Source organism: Equus caballus, chromosome 10, assembly GCF_041296265.1.
Source record: "Equus caballus isolate H_3958 breed thoroughbred chromosome 10, TB-T2T, whole genome shotgun sequence".
Taxonomy (NCBI): domain Eukaryota; kingdom Metazoa; phylum Chordata; class Mammalia; order Perissodactyla; family Equidae; genus Equus; species Equus caballus.
The window spans coordinates 55458620-55479368 of record NC_091693.1 but is presented as its reverse complement, the minus strand read 5'-3'; the positions used below and the strand labels follow the sequence as shown (position 1 = coordinate 55479368).

At 35.2% G+C, this 20749-nt stretch overlaps 2 protein-coding genes across 7 annotated transcripts in view; both read right to left on the bottom strand.

The window, feature by feature from the left end:
* FHL5 (four and a half LIM domains 5) overlaps positions 1 to 1378 on the bottom strand; it is a 40900-nt gene extending 39522 nt beyond the window's left edge. The window contains exons 1-2 of one of the 6 annotated variants that reach the window (XR_011422102.1): positions 1211 to 1358; positions 616 to 759 (exon numbers count right to left, since the gene is read on the bottom strand). The gene's annotated coding sequence lies outside the window, so the exon portion shown is untranslated. Of the gene's footprint in view, positions 1 to 615; positions 760 to 1210 lie in introns of all 6 variants that reach the window. The other 5 variants (XM_005596838.4, XM_070223569.1, XM_070223567.1 and 2 more) reach the window with 5 other exon arrangements.
* Positions 1379 to 7014: 5636 nt separating this feature from the next.
* Positions 7015 to 20749, bottom strand: part of UFL1 (UFM1 specific ligase 1) — a 30757-nt gene continuing 17022 nt past the window's right edge. The window contains 10 exon segments of the mRNA NM_001309224.1: positions 7015 to 7367; positions 8311 to 8491; positions 9033 to 9118; positions 9442 to 9522; positions 11169 to 11299; positions 11380 to 11543; positions 12697 to 12814; positions 16208 to 16324; positions 18533 to 18653; positions 20378 to 20557. Of these exon segments, the coding sequence (NP_001296153.1) occupies positions 7149 to 7367; positions 8311 to 8491; positions 9033 to 9118; positions 9442 to 9522; positions 11169 to 11299; positions 11380 to 11543; positions 12697 to 12814; positions 16208 to 16324; positions 18533 to 18653; positions 20378 to 20557 (1398 nt within the window). The 3' untranslated portion in view covers positions 7015 to 7148.

The following is a 20749-nucleotide window of genomic DNA, read 5'->3' as shown; positions in this document are numbered from 1 at the left end:
ATGACAGACACCAAGGAAGGTCTGACTAAAATAGTGAGAGAGGAAGCATAAACACATATGGCATGCACGCTTTTGCTTGAGTAACGCTCTCAGTTTCAAGAGGCAATGCTTTAGATTCACGTAGCATATTATACACTCACTAACTCACTTAAAATCTGTAAATGACTTGAAATTGTGCTCTGGATATATAAATCCATTCATATAATACCCTCAGGGATAACGTTAGTCATTCAAATAAATTAAACCAAAAAAAATCCCAGAATCCTGTCACCATTTTTTATGACAATGAGGCTATGTCCCACGTATAAAGACCATTTTCAGTACTCAGGCGGCAGCTCCAAAGAGTTACGTGGCCACTATATTGCCTCCACATGCATATCATCGAAATAAGATATCTGAAAAGTTCAGTGTATAAAACAATAACTGTTGGCTCAAATGGTTTTTGAAAAGCTTCTAAGAAACTTCAAGATACATACCTATTTGCCAGGTACAAGTTTTCTCTTAAGAAGTCACTAGTAAGCTTATAAGAATCTCTTTTACTTAAAAAAAAAAAAAACAAAGAAGCAAAAATACCACATAAAAAAACACAAAGGAAACAAGGAAAACAAAACTTACTTTTTCTTAAAGCTGCTTCTTCCTGTGATTTAAACAGTGTGAAAAGAGACTATATGATTTTTTCCCTCCAACACAATTGTAAGTCAACTCCAGAAGGAACAGAATGGGCCACCAGAGCGTCCCTCTCAATTGCAGCTTTTTCAGCTTTGTGGAAGAAAATAGCAGGGTGAGTGTATTTCCTCCGAGTCTTATGACATGCACATAGCTGACTCCTACTGGACTGAAAAGCACTCTTTGTCAATTTTTCCTTAAAATTACAAGTAACGAATTCTCTGAAGGACATCCTTAAAGGGAAATCCTGCTAGGATTAGTATTTGAAATATCTGGATAAGCTCCAAAAAGTTTAAAATACAAAGTGCACATACAGACTCTCTCATACTTGAGAAATTTCCACTGCCTAGGCTAACTTATTAAGGGCATATTTAAAAAATTTTAAAAAATCACTAAAAGGATGATGTATTTTCTGTTTCCTTGATTAAGCTGTTTTTGTTTTCTTGGTTTTCTGGTGACTGTCAGAACCCTTTTTTAGGTGAGGTTGAACTACAGAGCTTTTCTGTTGACCTATCTGTAAAGAGATGAGGCCGCATGTGCTCACCTGTAGAGCTTTTGGCAGCTTGAGCGAGGAGCCCTGGGTTGTAGCCTCTATCACTGCCTTCTTGGGGAATGTGAGTCTTGGATTTGTCTAGAATAAATCAAGGTAGTTACCTGCTTCCTGCACCTGCTGTGTGGACTGAGCATTTCCTGCTTCTTCCTATGTCCCTATGAGCTGGCAACAATTATTACGTCACATCCACGGCTATGTGACTTCATTTAAGCACAGACTCATCTGCTCCCTTGAAATCTTCAATTTAAAACATGAAAAGTGGCTAGAGATTTCAAAAGTTGGAGCTAAAGAAATGTTTGAATATTGAACTAATCCACAACAGGAATTCTCAGTGGGTCAAGATGATCCACAAAGCAAGTGACACTTGCTCCTAGAATCTCCATTTTAGGCCATTTCTTTGGTTTGTAAGGTGAGGTGACAAGAAACGTTCTGCCTCCAATTATGCCCAGACCAAACTTAAACTGTCCTTGTTCTAAGTGCTAAAGGAATGATATATTAATATTTTCTGAGGTCAAACTCAAGTGTGTACAACCAAAAAACTTGAGCTAGGGAAATGCAAAGTCAATCAACTCCATGCTTCTGTTATTCACCTGACTTTGATGCTTAAGATATTATGAAAATGAAAACACGGTGATTAGAACAACAAATTGATTCAGTGAAAGGACATAAGCACATTTAGTTAGTAACAGATTTTAATCCTCATGACACCACTGCTAGACGGGCATTATTTTCCTCCTTTTATCCATGAGGAAGCGGAGTCTTGGAGATATAAAGTTGTCTATGTCCCTGTGTAGTTATGGGACGCCACTCTTCGTTTACAAAACCTGTGCTTCCTGAGAGGGTAATCGACATTCACTGATTCAACTTCTGATCTTCCTGTGCCCTCCTCAAACTTGCAATCTGCCTTCCACTTGAAGCACTCCACCAAAAACCCTTCACTAAGCTCATACAAGATCTTAAATAGTAACCCAAAGAGCACTGTCTTTAATCTTACCTGAAATTTCTCATCTTTGGCCATGTCTATTTCCTTTTGAAATTCTCTTCCCTTGGTTTCTCTAAGTTACACTCTCTCTAATTTCCTCCTTGCTCTTAGCATCCTCACCCTTTCCTGGAGCTTCCTCCTCATTTCAGAGTACTTCTCTGTACACCATCCATGGGATTCCTTATAAAAACAATTAACAATTATATATCATGGCTCCCAAACCTGTGTTCTCAACTGTTATCACTGTTTCCAGACCTGTATCCTGTAGTCTACCGACCCTGCTTGTTTAGAGGTCCCCAGGCATCTCAAACCCAACAGTCCCAAAAAAACCTCTTCGACTTCTCTCTCCAAACCTGTTAGTCAGCTGTATTTCCTGTTCAGGGCACAATCATTCAACCCGTCATCTTAGAGTACTCCCTTGCCGCACTTATTCTCTACCCTCCCTATCATGCATCCACATCTCCAACTTCTGTTGGTTCTGCTTTGTTAAATCTCTCTTAAATCTGTCATCATCCCTGCATTCTGGTCCCCACATTTCTCATTTGGATTACTCTATCAGTCATAAAACAACTGGCATCTACCTCAGTCTGGTCCCCTTCTATCATTTCTCTACATCATTGTAAAACAATATTTATTTAAAAATATCAGTTTATTGAATTATAAAATACATGCTTCTTGCAGAAAATCTGGAATAACAATTGAAAAAATAAAGAAAACTTAAAATGACTTGCAATCCAAGAGACAGCCACAGCCCAAATCTTCACCCAAATCTCTTTAGAATATTATGTATGCATGCATATAACTACAGGGGGAAATGTTTATGCGAATGTTCTTATGCAAATGTTTCTATAGTTATAGCTATATAATAAACAAGTTTAAACAAATGTATTTAAACAAATATAGTTATATAAACAAGACCACATTGTACATAGTTCTGTATCTCTTTTACTTAATATACTGTGACTTTCCAAATCAATTAAATATTTTTCAAGCAGCTGTGAATAGTTGCAATATATTATGAAACACTGCTCCCAATTTTTCTCTCTCTGATTTTTCTTCTTCAAAACAAAAAACTACCCTGAGCATTTATAATGTATGAATCACAAGGACTCAAATTTAGGTGGGAAAGAGGAACGGAGAAAAGCAGAGAACACTTATTTTAAAAGTTCATTTATGTTTATTAGATATTTTTAAACAACTATATATTCTATACTAACCTTGTTGTCGTGCCTTCAAGCAATTATCCAACCTGTTAAGTCTTTATAACAGATTTAAGTTAAACGTTACATTTTAGGTGACTAAAGGCAAGCTCAGTAGAAAAAACAATTTGATAAAATACTCTTTCTTCTTTACATGGACTAACAAGAAACAAAAGAAAATCTTTGCGACCTTTGTCTTAGCTTGACTAGCCAGATAAAGAGTTTTTCTTTGGAGGACTAGCAACTGAATAAACAAAAATATTTCAGAGTCTAGAAAATTGCTTCCTTTCTGTGCAAGATGCATTGTACATGTTCTTTTACTTCTGGTAAACTCCTTCCCCAGTCCATTATTCTTATTTCTCATACTTCAGGGTTTCCCACAAGCCTCATTATTTCATGTTAATTCATGTCTTGGTACTTCTGAATCTCCTTTTCTCTGCCCAGAAACAGCCAATTCCCCTTCCCCTATTTTCACCAGGCCAGTCCTCTTTCTTTCAGCATTCAGTACAGGTCATCTTCAGCCTGTTCAATTCCCCTCCTGGCTAAGACAGTTTGCCTTTCACTTCTTCTCCCATAGCATCCTCTGCTTACTTCTCTCAAAACACTATACTGAACTATAATTGTTGATTCTTGCCATCTCCTTAAAAGCAAGATAGACATTTGTATTCCTAGTAGTTAACTGTCATATGGGATTCAGGACATTGTTGAGCCAAGGATTTACATTCCCCATGTCCTCCCTTTCAGTGTTCACATCACAACATAATCCCTTCCTCCCTGCTCTTCACACACACATCCAGGGGAGGGCTTACTACTAATCACTGGAGAGGGACAGAGGTGCAGTTAGAGGCAAGGCTGGTAAAGCAAATAATAAAACACAACACGGGGAACTTACGAAAATTTAATACATCTTTAAAGTAGTTAGGTATTCCCTTTTTTGTGATGTAAATGGAATAAACACTGTGTTTCTGAAAGCCTAAAGTTCAGTGTCTTTCTTAGACAGTTTAGAAGAAGTCTCTCCTGGATTCTGTTTATTCTTTTGTTTGTTTAGTGTGGCCTTCAAGGTAGAGCAACTTGTGTAAAAAAGCCATTTAAAAAGCCACTTTAATAGTGCTCCCAGATATCTGTAGAAAATGTACATCCCAGGTGAGTCTATATATCTGTTTTTATCTCATTTCCCATACACGCTGGGGTAAAGGCTTCGGTGGTATTAGTCAAAGAAAGCAAACCTTCCAACATCCCCACCCTCTACCCAAGTCATATAAGTTAGTTCTTGATAGAAAAAATCCCATTTGCCCTGGTCGAGCGGCCTTTCTGAGGAAGCAATGAACTGTTTCCTCTCAATCTACAGGCCACACTATACGTCAGATCACTGTTGCACTTTGACCTCATCCTTGGTGCTGTATGGTCTGACTAAAGTAAGTTCTCTAAAAAGTTCAAGATGGTTCTACATTCAGGTTAAGCAACTTCTACGTTTATTGTTCTAATTTGGCATTAAAGTCTTTTCTGAAAATACACTGTGATTTTGAAAGATATATTTCTCTTCCCTGATCTTTCTGATGGCCAGAAGTAGGCGGGTTTCCCTTGACTCTTCAAAAACACATGGTCTGGAGATGGAACACATAAATACCTGAGCGCGTTATTCAAGTATCCATCCCTACTGTATCTGCACTAGCAGGAAGCAGCACATCAGAGAGCACAGCTGCACATTTGCTGAAATCTAGCTAATTGAAGATGACTTCCCAAGGTGAAATGGTTCATGAACGGCAACCTTTCAAGGAGTGAAAAGACACTGAGGACTACGGAACTATTTTTGTGTAAGAAAAATATAATAAAACCCTTTAAAACTGTTCAGAACAAGAATTACAAAGTATAAGTATAGTACCTATAATGTATACATCAATTAATCCTAGCAGTAGTAATTAAAATAATGGAAGCCTCAAAGTACCATGAAATTTAATAGAAACAACAGGCAACTTTATTTTAAGTTAAAATAAATCTTAAATCTGCCCATTATCAGAGTAGATAAACATGTAACAATTATTTTATTAACGAAATCAGATTTTTACATACAAAAATCAGCTATATAATTTTATTTACAAAAATAATAAAAACTGTTCTTATTTACTGTGGAAAAATAAGAACTATTTTGATAAATGAAAAAAATTTAATGCAAACAAAATAAAACAGAATGGTTTTCTTTTTATTTGCTTCATCACCTCTTCTGTTTTTATCTTCACAAATTAAAAAAGTCAGAATGATTTTATTTGCTTCATTCTATAATCTAGTTTGACACAAACGTGGATTACTTTGGTATCTGCTGAATCATAAATAATATGGTTTCAAAACAAAGATTGAATAAAAAAATTAGGCTGGGTATTCAATATTTTGAAGCTGAATAAACAAACATAACTAATTGGAGTGTGGGGTCACACAGGATTTGTCATTTTAATTTCTTTGCCTATATGAAAATACGTTAATAGAAAATTACCAATGGGAAAACATTTTTAGATTTATGTTACATTCCTACCAACTTTAATAATGCTTAGTCAGCAATTATATTAATTTCTTTCAGTATTAATATTTTGTCCAGAAATATAGTAGAGGTAGACTGATCTTTGTTAGGCAAACATTTTGAAACAGAGTTTTAAATGCCATAAAAGGAATTACATAAAATAGTATTTTTTTAATATTTGAGATTTAATTTACTATTATATTCAAAATCACTAAATTCCTTTTTTGATATATAAAATTGTTGCTTAAAACATCTGTTTGAAATGATTACTCCAAGGAACTATTTTAGTTACTTTTAACTACTAATAATCTTTAGAAAACAAGAATACTTTTTTATACAAGTTTCCATTTTTGGGAAAAAAAAAAAAAGGTTCCAATGATTTAAATGCATTTATAGACAGATGCCCCTACAAGAAAGTATTGGTGCCAGAGTGACTCCTGGTATAAAAAATGAAATTAAGAACTGCAAACTGGGTTAAAGAAAAACATAAGTATTAAATTTTTAGTTATTCCAATGTTCAAATGTGACTTACAACTATTAGCAGCAAATTTCACTTTTTCTCTCACTCCTGTTAGCATCCTGTTTTAGAAGAGAGCACAGCAATGCATGAGCCCCTCTCACGTTCTTCTGCACCTGTTAAGGCATCTCTGAAGCGCCTAACCACATAAAAATTCACTTCTGTGGGGGAGATGGGAGACCCTCTATCTGCCAGAAATAAGAGCAAAAGCTTAGTAATAAAGAAAATATTGTGAAAATTTCTGTATCTCAGGTTTCAAGCATTTTCTATTAATTTTAAAATAAAATATATAATTTTCATTTTTGACACCAAGGGTTTTTCTTTTTTTAAAAACATGACCACATTTTAAGACTCTGCCTAATGTGTATAAATATAATAATGTCACTGGAAATCTAATAACAATGAATGAGTCCTTTCCTAGAGATGAAAGATATCAGAAAATTTATTCTTCATTTAGCATTTGCAGAAAATAAACTGAAATGCATAATTTTTGGAATTATAATGTGAAAAAAAAATCTTCCACAGAGAACCCAATTTAGAAAAATTCACAAGTTTATGAGATTTACATTGAATACAACACAACTGTTTTAACTGAATTGTGTGGGTGGGAGGGGCTGTTAATAGGGATTGAGGATTGTGAAGTGAATATTTTTTTGTAACAATTCACCTTTAACTTTGGGGGAAAAAGTTTACCATATGATATAAGTAAATTAAGATCATTACTCTTCTGTCACAGATGATTTTCTGGACTTGAGAACAAGGTCTTTAATGGATGAAGAAAGTTCTTGAAGCTCTTTCCGGGTGGTATTGGTGACATCTTCTTGTTCTTTGTCTAACTCATCACTCAAGGGATCATCTCCCTGCCCAGTCTTCTTATTTTGGCTTACTAACTGCTTTACAACCAAACCTTGATACTTTACCAAAAGAGTATGCTGATCCTGTGAAAACAGAAAGGAGAAGAAAAGTTAACATTTAATTTTCTGTGGAATAGACAAAGTAGGATTTGTTTGACCAATACACACTGAAGGTCTTCATCTTTACAAATCACTGGCCGTATAAGTAGAAAGCTGAATCTAGCAAGGTCCTTGCTCTCAAGGAGTACAGTTTAGGGGAGATAAAAAATGAACACAGATCATTTTAATCTAAGTTGACTTAGCTAGGTTCTAAGCTAGGTTGACTTAGCTAGGTTCAAAGAGACAGTCAAAGTGATATGTAAGTTGAAAGAAGCCAAATTACTTTTAGCTGAGGAGTTTCTCAGAAGAATTTGTGCAGGATAAGACTTTCTGAGCTGGTCCTTGAAAGACAGGCTAAACCTGCATAAGCTGAAATGAAAGACTGAACATTAGTCTATCTTTTCCAAAAGGCTAATTTCCAAATTCACAATATTCTTACCATGGATCTTGAAGGATCCTGAAAGCTTCTTAAGCTATGCTGAGTTTTTATTTATTTTTTATTTTTATTTATTTATTTATTTTTTGAGGAAGATTAGACCCGAGCTGACTACTGCCAATCCTCCTCTTTTTGCTGAAGAAGACTGGCCCTGAGCTAACATCCGTGCCCATCTTCCTCTACTTTATACTTGGGACGCCTACCACAGCATGGTTTGCCAAGCAGTGCCATGTCCGCACCCGGGATCCGAAGCAGCCAACCCCGGGCCGCCAAGAAGCAGAACGTGTGAACTTAAGTGCTGTGACACCGGGCTGGCCCCCTATGCTGAGTTTTTAAAATCAATCTCCTAATTCATTGTTCACATTCTTGGAAGGAAGAAGATGCTGTAAATATGTTTTGTGTCTTAGTGTTCTCAAGGATTCATATCTATCCATTCAAAATATTCAGAATCTAAAAGCTTTAAAAGTTTCAAGTGCACTGAAAATGTAATACCTCTGGAATTTTCCCACTAAGAAAAGCAATGATCTGTGGGACACATCTTCCAGGTGCATGGAGCATGCTGTGGGTTGAGAACTGAAACAACAGGACTGATGTGAGGTGCAGAATGAGAGCAGGGTCTTCTGTGACTTTTAGCTGTTCAGCCAGTGCTTGCCGATGCTGGAACAGTATCTGCCTAAACAAAAATAAAATCACACAAATACATGATCATATTTTAACAAGTTCTCACCAATTTCAGTTTTTCCCTTCTGCATTCGTTTTTAGCTTCTCTAGTTTAATTATCTAGTTCCATAAACATTTTAAGGGACCTTTTAAATACGGAATACAGACACACATAACCCTAAATGGTATGGATAAACTAACATGCTAGAAAATGACAGAAAAAGCCATATAGCAGAGATACTCACAGTAGGCTTTTTATTTTGAGTTGTTGGGGATCAAACAGAAGTGCATCAATTTAAACAAGATTTCCTGTAAAGAAGGTCTCAAAGCTAATAAGTTCCCAGGCTTGATCAGCTGTGAGATTAAAGAACTCTGCTGCCTTATCAGGATGGGCCAGGAAGGGACACCTAAGTATACGAAGACTGAACATAATTGAAGGTCTGAAGCCACTTAGATACCAGTTCTCTACGTGAGATTCAGTCAGATACCAACTTCAGATATGAACTACCACATACCTAAGAATTTATTAATAATACAGATTAATTCAATGTTACCTTTCCCTTTTTTTGTCTCCCTTTTTCACCATAATATCACAAGCTTCTGCTGCAGAATCCAGACAAGAAAGAAAGTCTTCTATGCTCTGAAAAAGTATTTAATACCATGATTTACTTTTATAAACAGGCTGCCTAGAGAAATACAGCCATTTAATACTGTTTTACAATTTTACACCCTAAATAGAATTTTCAAAAAGCTCATTTTGTCGTTAAATTTGAAATGGTGACCTAGGCCTAAAGAGTTCAGGTGAAATGCCCCAGCCTGGTCTCCCCTTCAGCTCCTGAGGATGAATCTGACTGCAGAATACTAGTTTTATATTTAGCTTACAATTATTCTGATAAAAATCTACTCAAATATCACAAATTCTAGCCTCAATATCTAAACGAAATTGAATTAAACCTTCCTTACCTTCTCATTCAGAGCGCTGTGGAGCTTAGAGAGAGCTACTTTATTTTCTTCTGGTAATTTAGTTAATATTTTTTTTCTTACCTATAGGAGGAAAAACATTCTTTTGGGATTGTGTCTTTGACAAGTGGTCTATATAAGATCAAACAAAACAAAAAAGTTTATTTATTACTATAATAGAATGCTGAATAGAATTTATCTTTGTTCTTGAATTTTAGGTCTCAAACTAGGGATAAAAATATGCTAAAAACATTCTCAAATTAGAGAGCTAGCCAACAGCCAGTCAGCCAGAGGCTAGATGCAGCCTTACTCCTCATCTGCTCCAGCAGGATAAGAGGAAGATGACAGAGGGAGAGACACAGACAGCATGCGTGCACAAGAAAGCAAGTGACTGCACCATTCATCTTATGGGAAAAAGAGAATTTGGGATAAGAGGCTACCCCTTCTCTTTTCTGTTGGGGTGGGAAGAGTGTTTTTTCCCTCTCTAATGCCAGGTGACAGGTGGCTCCACTCATAAAGATCAAGGATGCCTATAAGCTAGTGTTCTTGTTCCATGGATGCATGCTTGTGATAATGTATTGTGTGTGGAACCTTTTCAGCACACCCCTCTCCACATGATGTATCTTGTGATACTTGGTGGCATTCCTGACCAGAGTCTGATGGCTCCTTCTAGTGCAAAATTTCTGGAGGAGGCCTACTGGAATGGCTTGGCTGGTAGCCCCTGAAGGCTACAGTGTGTCTTGGGAGACTGGGGCAACCTAATGACTCTCTGCCCTATGCCATCCAATCTTGCTGCAGCCCTTGAAGGGCATGGGCCAGGACTGACGTATTTCCTCCAGCAGAGGCCGGCACAGGGGCAGGATACATGAGACTGTGCAGGCCGTTGGGGACTCACTGCTCAAGCTGAACGAGGGACGGAGGACAGTCCCTTGCCGGGGTAGGAGGGAGAAATAAACCTACTTCTGTTTGGAGGTTTAGGGGGAGGTCCTTGCTATGAGAGGGATCACAGAATGCTGAAAAACATCCCCCCAAAGCAACCTATGCCACCTATGTGGCAACAGCCAAATCGCAAGAGGGCAGAAGCATGCGACTGATTTGGTCTGACCTAGGTTAAAGCCAGTGATATGCAGTCAGTCACATGCAGGTGCTTTTGCTTCCTTCCTTTTTCCTAAATCTCCAACTTTAAGTGGATATAGAAGGATGAGGAAGAAGAGGAGGAGGAGTTGTCTTAGGGACAGACCACACCCTTCTTCCTCCTCTAGGCTGCTGGGAGCCACAACTCCACATTGCCAGAAGGCAAGAGATGTGCCTTGAATTTGGTTTGAGAGTAGAATTTTAAAAACTAACCTGGAATTAGTCTAAATATTGAAATGAAATGGTATCAATAAATGAAAATGACTGCAAAGTTATGGAATCTGGCCAGAATGCTAAGGGACTTGCAACTCAGCAGGAAAAAGGGATGTGACATAATAATAACTAGGAAAAAATAAAACCGTTGATTCCAAAGTAATTAAGCATTACTACTTTTAATAGACTGGTTATATTACCAATCCTGCTAGCAACCATATATACTTGTACTAAAGTTGAACTAAAAATCTAATAGATTTTTTTTCTAAACCTCTTTCTTGTATTTTATTTTCCTTTTAGACTATTTCAGATGTAAGAAAATAAAACATGCTCAGATTTCAAAACCAAACACATTAAGAGTGGCAAGAAAATCACTAACATACTTCACTTGTAATGGTTGCAGGATCGTCTACTGCCATCATTAAATCCGAAGCTAAGAAGTTGAAAATGAGGTTGGTGATATCAGTACACACTGTCTTCAGTAAGTGCTTGGTGAGAGCAGCCTGCGTATCATCTGGAAAATAAAGGTGGTTTATTAAAATGAATGCCCAAAAACAATTATGAGAATCTATGAAAAAACAGGATTAAGTATACCTGTAAAGAACTTCATCCCTTTTTCAAACAATCGAATATTATTGTAAAGGTTTGAAACCTCTTCTTGCAAGTCCTTGATTGTGCGCTTTCTTCCAGTTCCAGAGGCAGAAGTTGAAGACATGAATACTGAACGTACCACCTCGAGATAAGTTTTATTAAGAGGTCTGTGGCAAGACACATATATTTAGTTTATTAAAACATACTGGATTTACATAGATAAGAAATTTTGCTTCTACAGAAATAAGGTTTAAGAAAACATCTCTGTTTTTTTAAACAAATAAGATTAATTTGGAGAATAGTTCATAAGAATTTGTCTTTCAATCCCAAGAATTATAATTTAAATGGATTATTTTTTTCAATTTTGTAGTCAAAGTTACTGCACTAAAGACAACAAGATCAACAATAACAAAAACTTCAAGTCAAATTTAATTCAAAGTAGCTTTTATTTTGGAGAGTAGAAGACTATACATCTGTTCTCCATCATAAGGAATAACTTAAATTCTCAATTTCTAAAGTACTATAACAGATAATATATTTTAAAAAACCCTTTTATGCTCAATAACTCAGATTATTTTAAAAAGTAACAGCAAATGCTTAGCAGTAACTACTTCATCTTCTTAGATTTGAAAAACATGATTATGCAATGTATTCATGCACAAAAAATATCCACATAAGTTAAAAAAAAAAATCTCACTACAAAAGCTGTATTTCTGAATTCAAAAAGTTAGACGCACTAGGCCCCCAGATTGCATTTATGGAAGCTTACGCATTAGGACTAACTTGAGGGAAGACCACGTTACTTAGTAATGGTCAACTTACACACAATTTCTTTTATTTCTGTATAAAAATAAATTTAGCCTGGCTCATTTACAAGGTAGTGCTGTCTAAATTTATTCTCTTTGAAGGCAGTTTGTTACTTTATCTTCTCCCTAAAAGTGTACTGTTTACTCTGTCAAATCCAGACAGAAAAGGATCTTTCCTTCCTTCTAGACACCACTTTTCATGCTATGGGAGAGACCAGCCAGTGATTAGTGCTGCTGTTTTTCTGCCACCTAGGACTGTGAGAGCAGTGAACGAGGATGCCTCCATGCTGTCACCTTTTACTTCCCATGCTGCCTTGCCCCATGCACTTAAAGGTTTGTTGAGTTGAACTGCTTCTGTAGGCAAACAAAATCTGGCATTTGGTGGCTAGATTAAATTCTAAGCTTTGAAAAGAAAACACCTATAATGTATGTTTTCTATGATCTTGCTTAAAATTTTATTTAATAACTCGCTGAATTTCTACCATAAATAGAAAAAACATGTTTTTATACTTGCCTTACTAAGTACTCGGCAAGTTCAGAAATAAATTCCTCAGGGGCATCTTGTGTGTGTTTTCTTAAAAAGTCTTCAATTTCATCTTGGAACATAAAAGTGATCTCTGGCTTCTTCTTTACTATAATAGAAATGAGCAATGGGAAAAAACAACAACCAAAACAAATAAGCAACCTAAAAGCAAATAAGGTTCATTAACATATTTAATAAATGGTAATTCATTCATTGTCTACCATAAAGACTCTTGTATTTTTATGTCATCAAAATTGCCAATGTCAAATAACAATAACTAATGAAAACAATTTTAAAAGTAGGATATATATAGTGACATTTCTTTTCAGTAATAATTTTCTAACTTCATTTAAAAATGACTATTTTCCACAAGTCAATCAGAAAATAATAAAGACGATTTTCCCCTGATCTAACTTGGATTGATGCAAATAGTTGAAATCAAAACAATCAAGTAGATGGAAAAAAAATCTTTTAGGAAAGAATAATTTCTCTTTGTTGAACAATGGATACTGAGCAAAATTTCCTTCTTTATAAAAATGAATATTTACTAAAAATTAAATCATCCTTATAGTTTACGTAAGATCTTCAAGAAAAGTCCTTATAATCATGTGAACCATAACTCCAGTAGAATTAATCTAAAAATTGTCTTTTTGGAAAGCATAGATGAAAAAAACCCTCAATTTTATACCTATAATTTATTTTTGCCCTCACAATAATTCCACACCAAGGAAAATTTGTATGCAGCTACTATAAAGAAAATAATTGTTAATTCTAGAAATGTCATGTCTAGTCACTTACTTGGAAAAGTACAGGTTGCAGACAAAGAAAGCTAACAAAATTTCCATTATTAATTGTAAAAGTATAAAAGTGATTATTTCCAGCTAAATTATATTGACTCCAAAAGTCAAACCTTAGAAATAAATATAAACTAGCTCAAAAATCAATTTTCACTATGCAGGAAGATCTAAGTAGTTGAGATCACAGCTTCAGAATAGACAAGTAGTACCCTTTCTTTTTGAGATCTGCTATCCATCCCTGATCTTTTACACCAAATAGTTTCTGATTTGTCTGCTGCCTACATGCATTTCACAAGTTATTAAATTGTATTTCCTTCTAGTAATCTTTCACACTAAGTTGATCCTACATTTTAGCTGAAAACCTAATTACATCCCCCATTTCAGAGATTACAACTCAACCCTTTCTCAAAAGCACTAAAATTACCTTTTCTTAGGTAGAATGGTTTTACTACTTTTATAGTCCCTCTCCATAATCTATGCACAAAAAGAGTATCACATGCCTCATTTAACAATTACTTAAGGCTGCAGATATTAGAGAACTATTTTCTTAAATGCCCCTTCACTCCCACCCCTAGTACATCTGGGGAATAGAGAAATCCATTAATCAATGAAAAATTAAAACTCACATAGGATAGTCTTAATACTGTTTAAAATAAGGGTAGAGCTATTTCTATGAAGACACTTTCCCTATAATTATACTCTTTTATGCACGTCAAGAACAGTAACTATTTTTGCCTATCTTAGAATACTTTAAAGATGGATCTTAAGCAACTGTGCTATTACAAGTAGTAGCACATTATGTCTATATGTGGTATGTCTACTACACATACAACTAGTAGACAGTAGTAGTAGCAGACAGTTTGTAGTAGTAGTAGCACAAGACAGCACTTCAGCTGTCAAGTGACAGCTGAAGCCATGTTACTTGATATCCACATCTCCCAGCTCTAGTCCATACATAATGAAATCTGTGGAAGAGGTAAAATAAAAACCTCAAATTCTCATCATTTCAAGTTCTTTTTTTCTTTTTGCTGGGGAAAAGAAGGAAGGAGGTATTATAGTTTTAAGTTGATTTTTCTTTTTGAGGAAGATTAGCCCTGAGCTAACATCTGCCAATCCTGCTCTTTTTGCTGAAGAAGACTGGCCCTGAGCTAACATCCGTGCCCATCTTCCTCTACTTTATGTGTGGGAGGCCTACCACAGCATGGCTTGCCAAGCAGTGCCATGTCCGCACCCGGGATCTGAACTGGTGAACCCCGGGCTGCCGAAGCGGAACGTGCAAATTAAACTGCTGAGCAACCGGGCCAGCCTCTAAGTTAATTTTTTTTAAACAGAAACATAAAAAGTCAATTTCATTTAGAAAAACAAAGTAAGATGCCTCTTGCTAGCTTAATCATAACAAACACTAACAAGCTTAGGAAAAGAAAGATGCATATACCAAATTCTCCCCCTTAGAAAGAGGGAACCAACCAATTAGGTGTTACCATAAAAATTAAACATGTATACAATTAACATTTCCTACTTAAATTTGCAGAAATCCACTTTTCATAAAATATTGTAATTTGTTTTGCACAGCAGTGGGAGACCATAAAAATAATCATGCAAGCTGAAACTGTGCAAAGTGTTCTTAAAAATAATGGGAAAACTTACGATTCTTCTGTGACCTTTAAAAAATGTTTGTGAAAACATTAAAAGCTCTTACGCTGGTTATAAATGTATAGAGAAATGAAAAGTAAAACAAATTTACAATTTAGTACACGATAATTTAGCTCATCAGAAACACTGAGAGTGAAAGTGTTTTATTTCTTTGTAAAAAACAAAGAATAGTTCGAACAATGTTTCACATCTCATCCTGTAACTTACAATACAAAGCAAGCATCTTTTCTATGCCTTGGCAAGCTGTAATACTCTTTTTTTAACTCTGGATCAGCTTCCAACATTTTGTCCTTTGCCCTTTCAAAGTCGTGAAACATCTGAGAATTCCTTTAATGTGAAGTTTTTTGCCAACTTCACATCCTCTAAGACATTTTCATCCTTTCTGTTAGAATCACTTTCCTCATTTACGTCAGTAAGTGTGCCTTTACCAAGTTCCTCTGGCTGCGGAGCCAGCCAGAGTCTCTTGAACAGCGCTAACGTTAACATTCCCACGGTCAGCTATTTCTTCTATAACTCCATTTATTCTTGATTCACATTTTATTGCCAGTGTTATAGCTTTCATTTCTTCACTGCATTTTCATCTTTGTTGGCCAATTCCCTCTTTTGGTTATCCATGTTTGTAAAATGTCACGTGGATTTATCACTGTGAGAAAGGAGGCAACACAACTACATGCTTTGTTGTCTGTTCATGAAACGAATACGAGACGCATAGTGATCAATCACTGACAAACTTTGAAAGAAGCGATGTGATTCTCACAGATCATGATGCACATCTGTTATTTATGTGCTGAGTTGTGGACTGAGGAGCTACTATCGAAGTTTCTACTTCATGCAATTATTCACAGTGAATGTATTTTGGTATCTGAAATTTGAACCATCTTGTTGGGGCACTGATATTTAACCAAACTGTGGTAAGTGAAATTTGTGCCCACTGAAACCATGCAAAGCAAGGATTTCCCATATAAGCACACACACTTAATTATATGTATCTTAAGAACAGATGTTAAAAAACTCATGCACATACAAAGGAAGAGTAAAATAAAGCTACACACCAGTATGAGATGATTCGTCATCACTTTCATCATCTTTTCTTCCTTTCTTCTTGGTTTTTTTAATTTTGTACTCTCTGGCATTGCCACCGCCACCTCCTCTCACACTTCCACTGCCCTCTGGTGGAAAATGACATTAGTTAGTATTGCCTAACTAAATCACCATTTTTAGAAAATGATGACACCAAATTGTCATATTTAACTTTTCAGCAGAAAAAAGCCAAATAATTAAAAAAACTGTTAGCTGTTTTTAAACTTGGAGTTTATTAAAATAAAAGCTTAGTAAATTCAATCAATAAATAATAAAATATGAAATCTCTTGAATTTGAGCAACTGCCTTAGATAGCCTGTCTGCTCTAAATGTAGTCTCTTCCTGCTTCTCTAATGTCACCTCTTTTCTGTAGTTTTGTCTGACTTTTTCTTGGCCATACTCATTCCTTTAACCTCCTCTTCTGCCTTCCCCAAAAGAAATGTGTCCTCATTTGCTCATCTCTGTTACCGCCTCATTAATAATCCTAATTACAATACTTCACAAATTTAATTATACTTGGTTTTGTCTTCTCAGTTGATAGATTATTACCCACGTTTACAGAAGATATCCTGCAGGGAGCACATTTCAGTAAAGTTTGTATCCTTGGGGTTAAAGCAATAACAGGTGCTCAAGAAATGTTGATCATGAATATTAAATTGGTTAAGTAGAAAAATATTATTCTCAATCACCTACTGGCTAAATGAAAACTAAAAAATACACAAATCACAAAACAAACTCAAACACTGTAAATAACAGTAAAAGAGTTACTGAAGTATTTCTCTGCTATTGGATATTTACAATTAAAATATCTATACAAGGAAACAGAATACTAAAACTTAACAACAAGATTTAAATACTGAAAAATACTGAAACTATATTTCTTCACAGAAGACTTTTTTTAGTGAAATAAGATTTGTGTAAAGATCTTTTTCTAAATTCTAAGTAGAATTCCCTTAGATATCATATCATAATTAAAAGTTCTATAAATTTATTTTCCCTTGCTTTTATGATAGAAAAAGACAATTTTCAAAAGCACAAGTCTAAAGCACATAGGCTTCACTTGGTAATAAGTTTCTTATGGAGAAACTTTCCTGTTTGACATTATTCCATGTTCTCTAATTAAACTATTAACAGCACTATCACTGAGAACAAAACACCAGACGTCCCTGAAGTTTTAGAAAGAAATAAAACAGACTAGTTATACTGACATAAGTGCAACCAATTGCTTAATGTGAATGTATAATTATATCTCCAAATAATATGATAAAATATGCATGGCTGTGAATACTAGTATGATTTATTGGAGTAGTTTGTGGTAATCTTCTCAGAAGAATAGAAAGAAATTTTAAAGTATCATTGAAAGATTTCATAGAAAAAAGTTTTTGAAGAGGAATGAAATGATCTCAAAGAGACAGGAGTGAATTCCACAGCAAATATAAATTTTTATAACATATGTTCAACATAGTTGTATTTAATAATGAAATATATTGAGTATCTAATTTCTTTAACTGTCATATTGCACTAACAATATTGTTCCTACCATAAAAAGTATGGAAAATACATGTTACTTTCCAAATGCAAGTTACTAGCATACCAGTGCTACCTAAGATAATTTCCAGTGATTCCAAAATAAAAGAAATTACAAAAAGTAGTATCTCCTTGGGAAATTTATTCGTTCAGTAAATATTTATCAAGCACCTAAAATACACCAAGGAGTGCTCTAAGTACTAGGGAAACAACAATAAATGAGATGTATAACATTTTCAAACAAATGCATCACAGTGAAAAAAGCTATACAAAAGAACTGGGAAGATAACATGATGGAGAGTAACTATGTCCACTATTCTAGGTGGTTAGGGAGGCCGCTCTAAGGAACTGACATTTAAAGATGAGCTCTGAATAACAAGAAGAAATGAGTTACTTGAAGTTCGAGAGAGAATATTCCAGGTAGAGGGAATAGCTAGTGCAAAGGCCTTGAGGTGAATGTGAATTTGCCAAGTTTGAGAATCAAAAAATGGCTACTGGTCTGGACAATGGAGGGAGGGGGAAGGGCAACAGGAGATGGGCCAGATCATGAAATGAATTTAGTTCTCACAAAATAAAACAAAGAGTAAGTAATCACCAATATTTCCATTTTTGTAATCAAAATTTAATTCATTAGCAAAAAATTTGGTACTATTAGCAGTTAAAGGTTAATCAAGAAAACAAAAGGCCTTTCAAAGAGTCTAATAAATGCAAAGTTTACTGCAACAAACAAAAAACTCATCTTTGAATCTTCTTCAATAATAATTTATTACCTGTTGCTTTCCTCCTTCGTTCATCTTTTTTATCCTTTTTACTTGTATTAATGCTTTCTAGAATGGAAACTTGTTTCAGATCTTCTTCAGTGATTACATGCACAGGATTATTTTTCATTTCCTGAAATAAAACATGCTTTTTTTGGTAGGAAAAAATATATATTTCAAAAAGCATAAAAGAAAAGTTGTTTATATACTCCCTTACATCCTAATTCTTCTTGTTTGGTTTGATTGCTAAGAACTATAGAGCTTTGTCTCACAGTTGCCACTCTGAGACTGCTTCTCCTCGCCAAAAATCAGTCTCTTCCCTTGCTGTTCTCAGCTTTTTGTATCTATTGCCAACTAATAAGAAACCCTATCTGTCCCTGAACACGTGATCACACTGCATCAGATGCAATCCTCTTCAGCTGTTACCAGCTGGGTTTTCTACTGCTTAACAGGTGACTCTTGCTCCCTTTCTTTATGAGACTCCCAAGTCCAGTGCCACGTGGATACCTGAGATAACTGGAAAGATAACAAAATCTCCAACCGCCATCCCACCAAAATGACCATATATGAGGTGCACACTTGGTCATATAAACTTTGTTTTTCCTCTGGACTCATTTTTGATATCTGTGTTTAAAAATTTATGTTAGGAACGATGAACTATTGCCAAGTTCAGAAACTGTCCTTCATCAGGGGAAAGCTTTCTAAAACTGTAGTGACAATGAGTACATTAAAATGATATTTCCATTTCGGTTTTCCAAAGCAAAATGTTTAGAATGTTGACAGATCAAACAATAGAATCACTTTTTTTATGAATTTATTTTTGTGGTTGGAGGGAGGAGCACAAGGAAAGAAAAAATTGATGACCATTTTAAGTTTGTACTTCAGTAAAAGTTGCAAACAAAAATAATGTAGCCATTTAGTAACTGGTAGCTAACATGTACCAGATATTTTATATACATCCCTCCTTTATTCACATTTATCCTTTTAAGAGTAGGCACAATGATCCTTTGTTTGAAGATGAGGAAACTGGAGGTCTGTTTGTTCAAAGTGAAACAAAGTAAACAAATTGAGAGGTTTGCTGCTAGCAATCCTGTGCACCTTTTACTCCTCTCTGCTGCTTAGCAGGCCAAATGGAGAAAATTACTTCATTTTTTAGACTATTAAAGAGCTTAAAAGGAATACAGATAAATACAAATTATTTACATATTTAATAAGCCCTCATGAATTTATTTATAGTCTAAGATAGATAGGCTTGTTCTACCTATTTGTGAGCAGGCTTTATAAGTAGATGGTGCTAAATAGAAGCATGAACTGTACAGCCATTAAAGCAGACTTGGCATGACCTCTACTTCTAAACACTTTGACAGCACTTGCTCTGAGGAACTAACCAATTTTGATAGTAACAAATAATTTCTTTCCTCAGTTAAGTTATCCTATTTGTGCAGCCCAAATAGGTTAAATTAATGAGGTTCTGCTAGACTTAGTAAACAGACTGTGTACTCAGTGATAAATACACTGTATTTATACAAATAATCCACACAGACCGTTTTTGTAGATTTTAATGTTGGACAATATCCTCAGATGACTTAATTGTTAAGTGTATAATTTCATTTACATGATTTTATTTTATAAAATCAGCTCTCTAAGTTCTAATTTATATGTCCTGATGGGAATGAAGAAGGAGAAAAACAAATCCAGGAGAAGAAACAAAAAAAGGAATGACGTGTTAAAGGAAAATGATGTATGAAAACCAGTGTTCATTTTGGGCAAACTGCTTTCTTCATTTTTCAAAACACATTAGATGACTCTAATGTGAAACTACTGTTAAGATGAGTAGGTGAAGGAAATCTGGCATACCTTTTCAGCTTTTTGGTGCATCAGTTCACTGAAGAGATCTGAACAGTCATTTATAAATTTTTCACTGACTACAATGGTGTCGCTAAAGACTACAGCTGAAGCCTGTTTGCTGAATGCTCTCATCACCTGTTGAAGCAACATTGCAGCATCTTCAACTGAGAAAGAACTGGGTAGCAGAGGCTAGAATTACAAACAAAAGGAAAACAAAGTATAAATGCGATATAATACAGATAAACCATTTGTTATATATATGCCCTCCCTAGGTAATCTCATTAAGTCTAATGGCTTTCGGAACTATCTATATGCTGATAACCTTCCAAATTATGCTTGTGCTTTCATCATCGCCCTGACACTGGAATCACACATCCTACT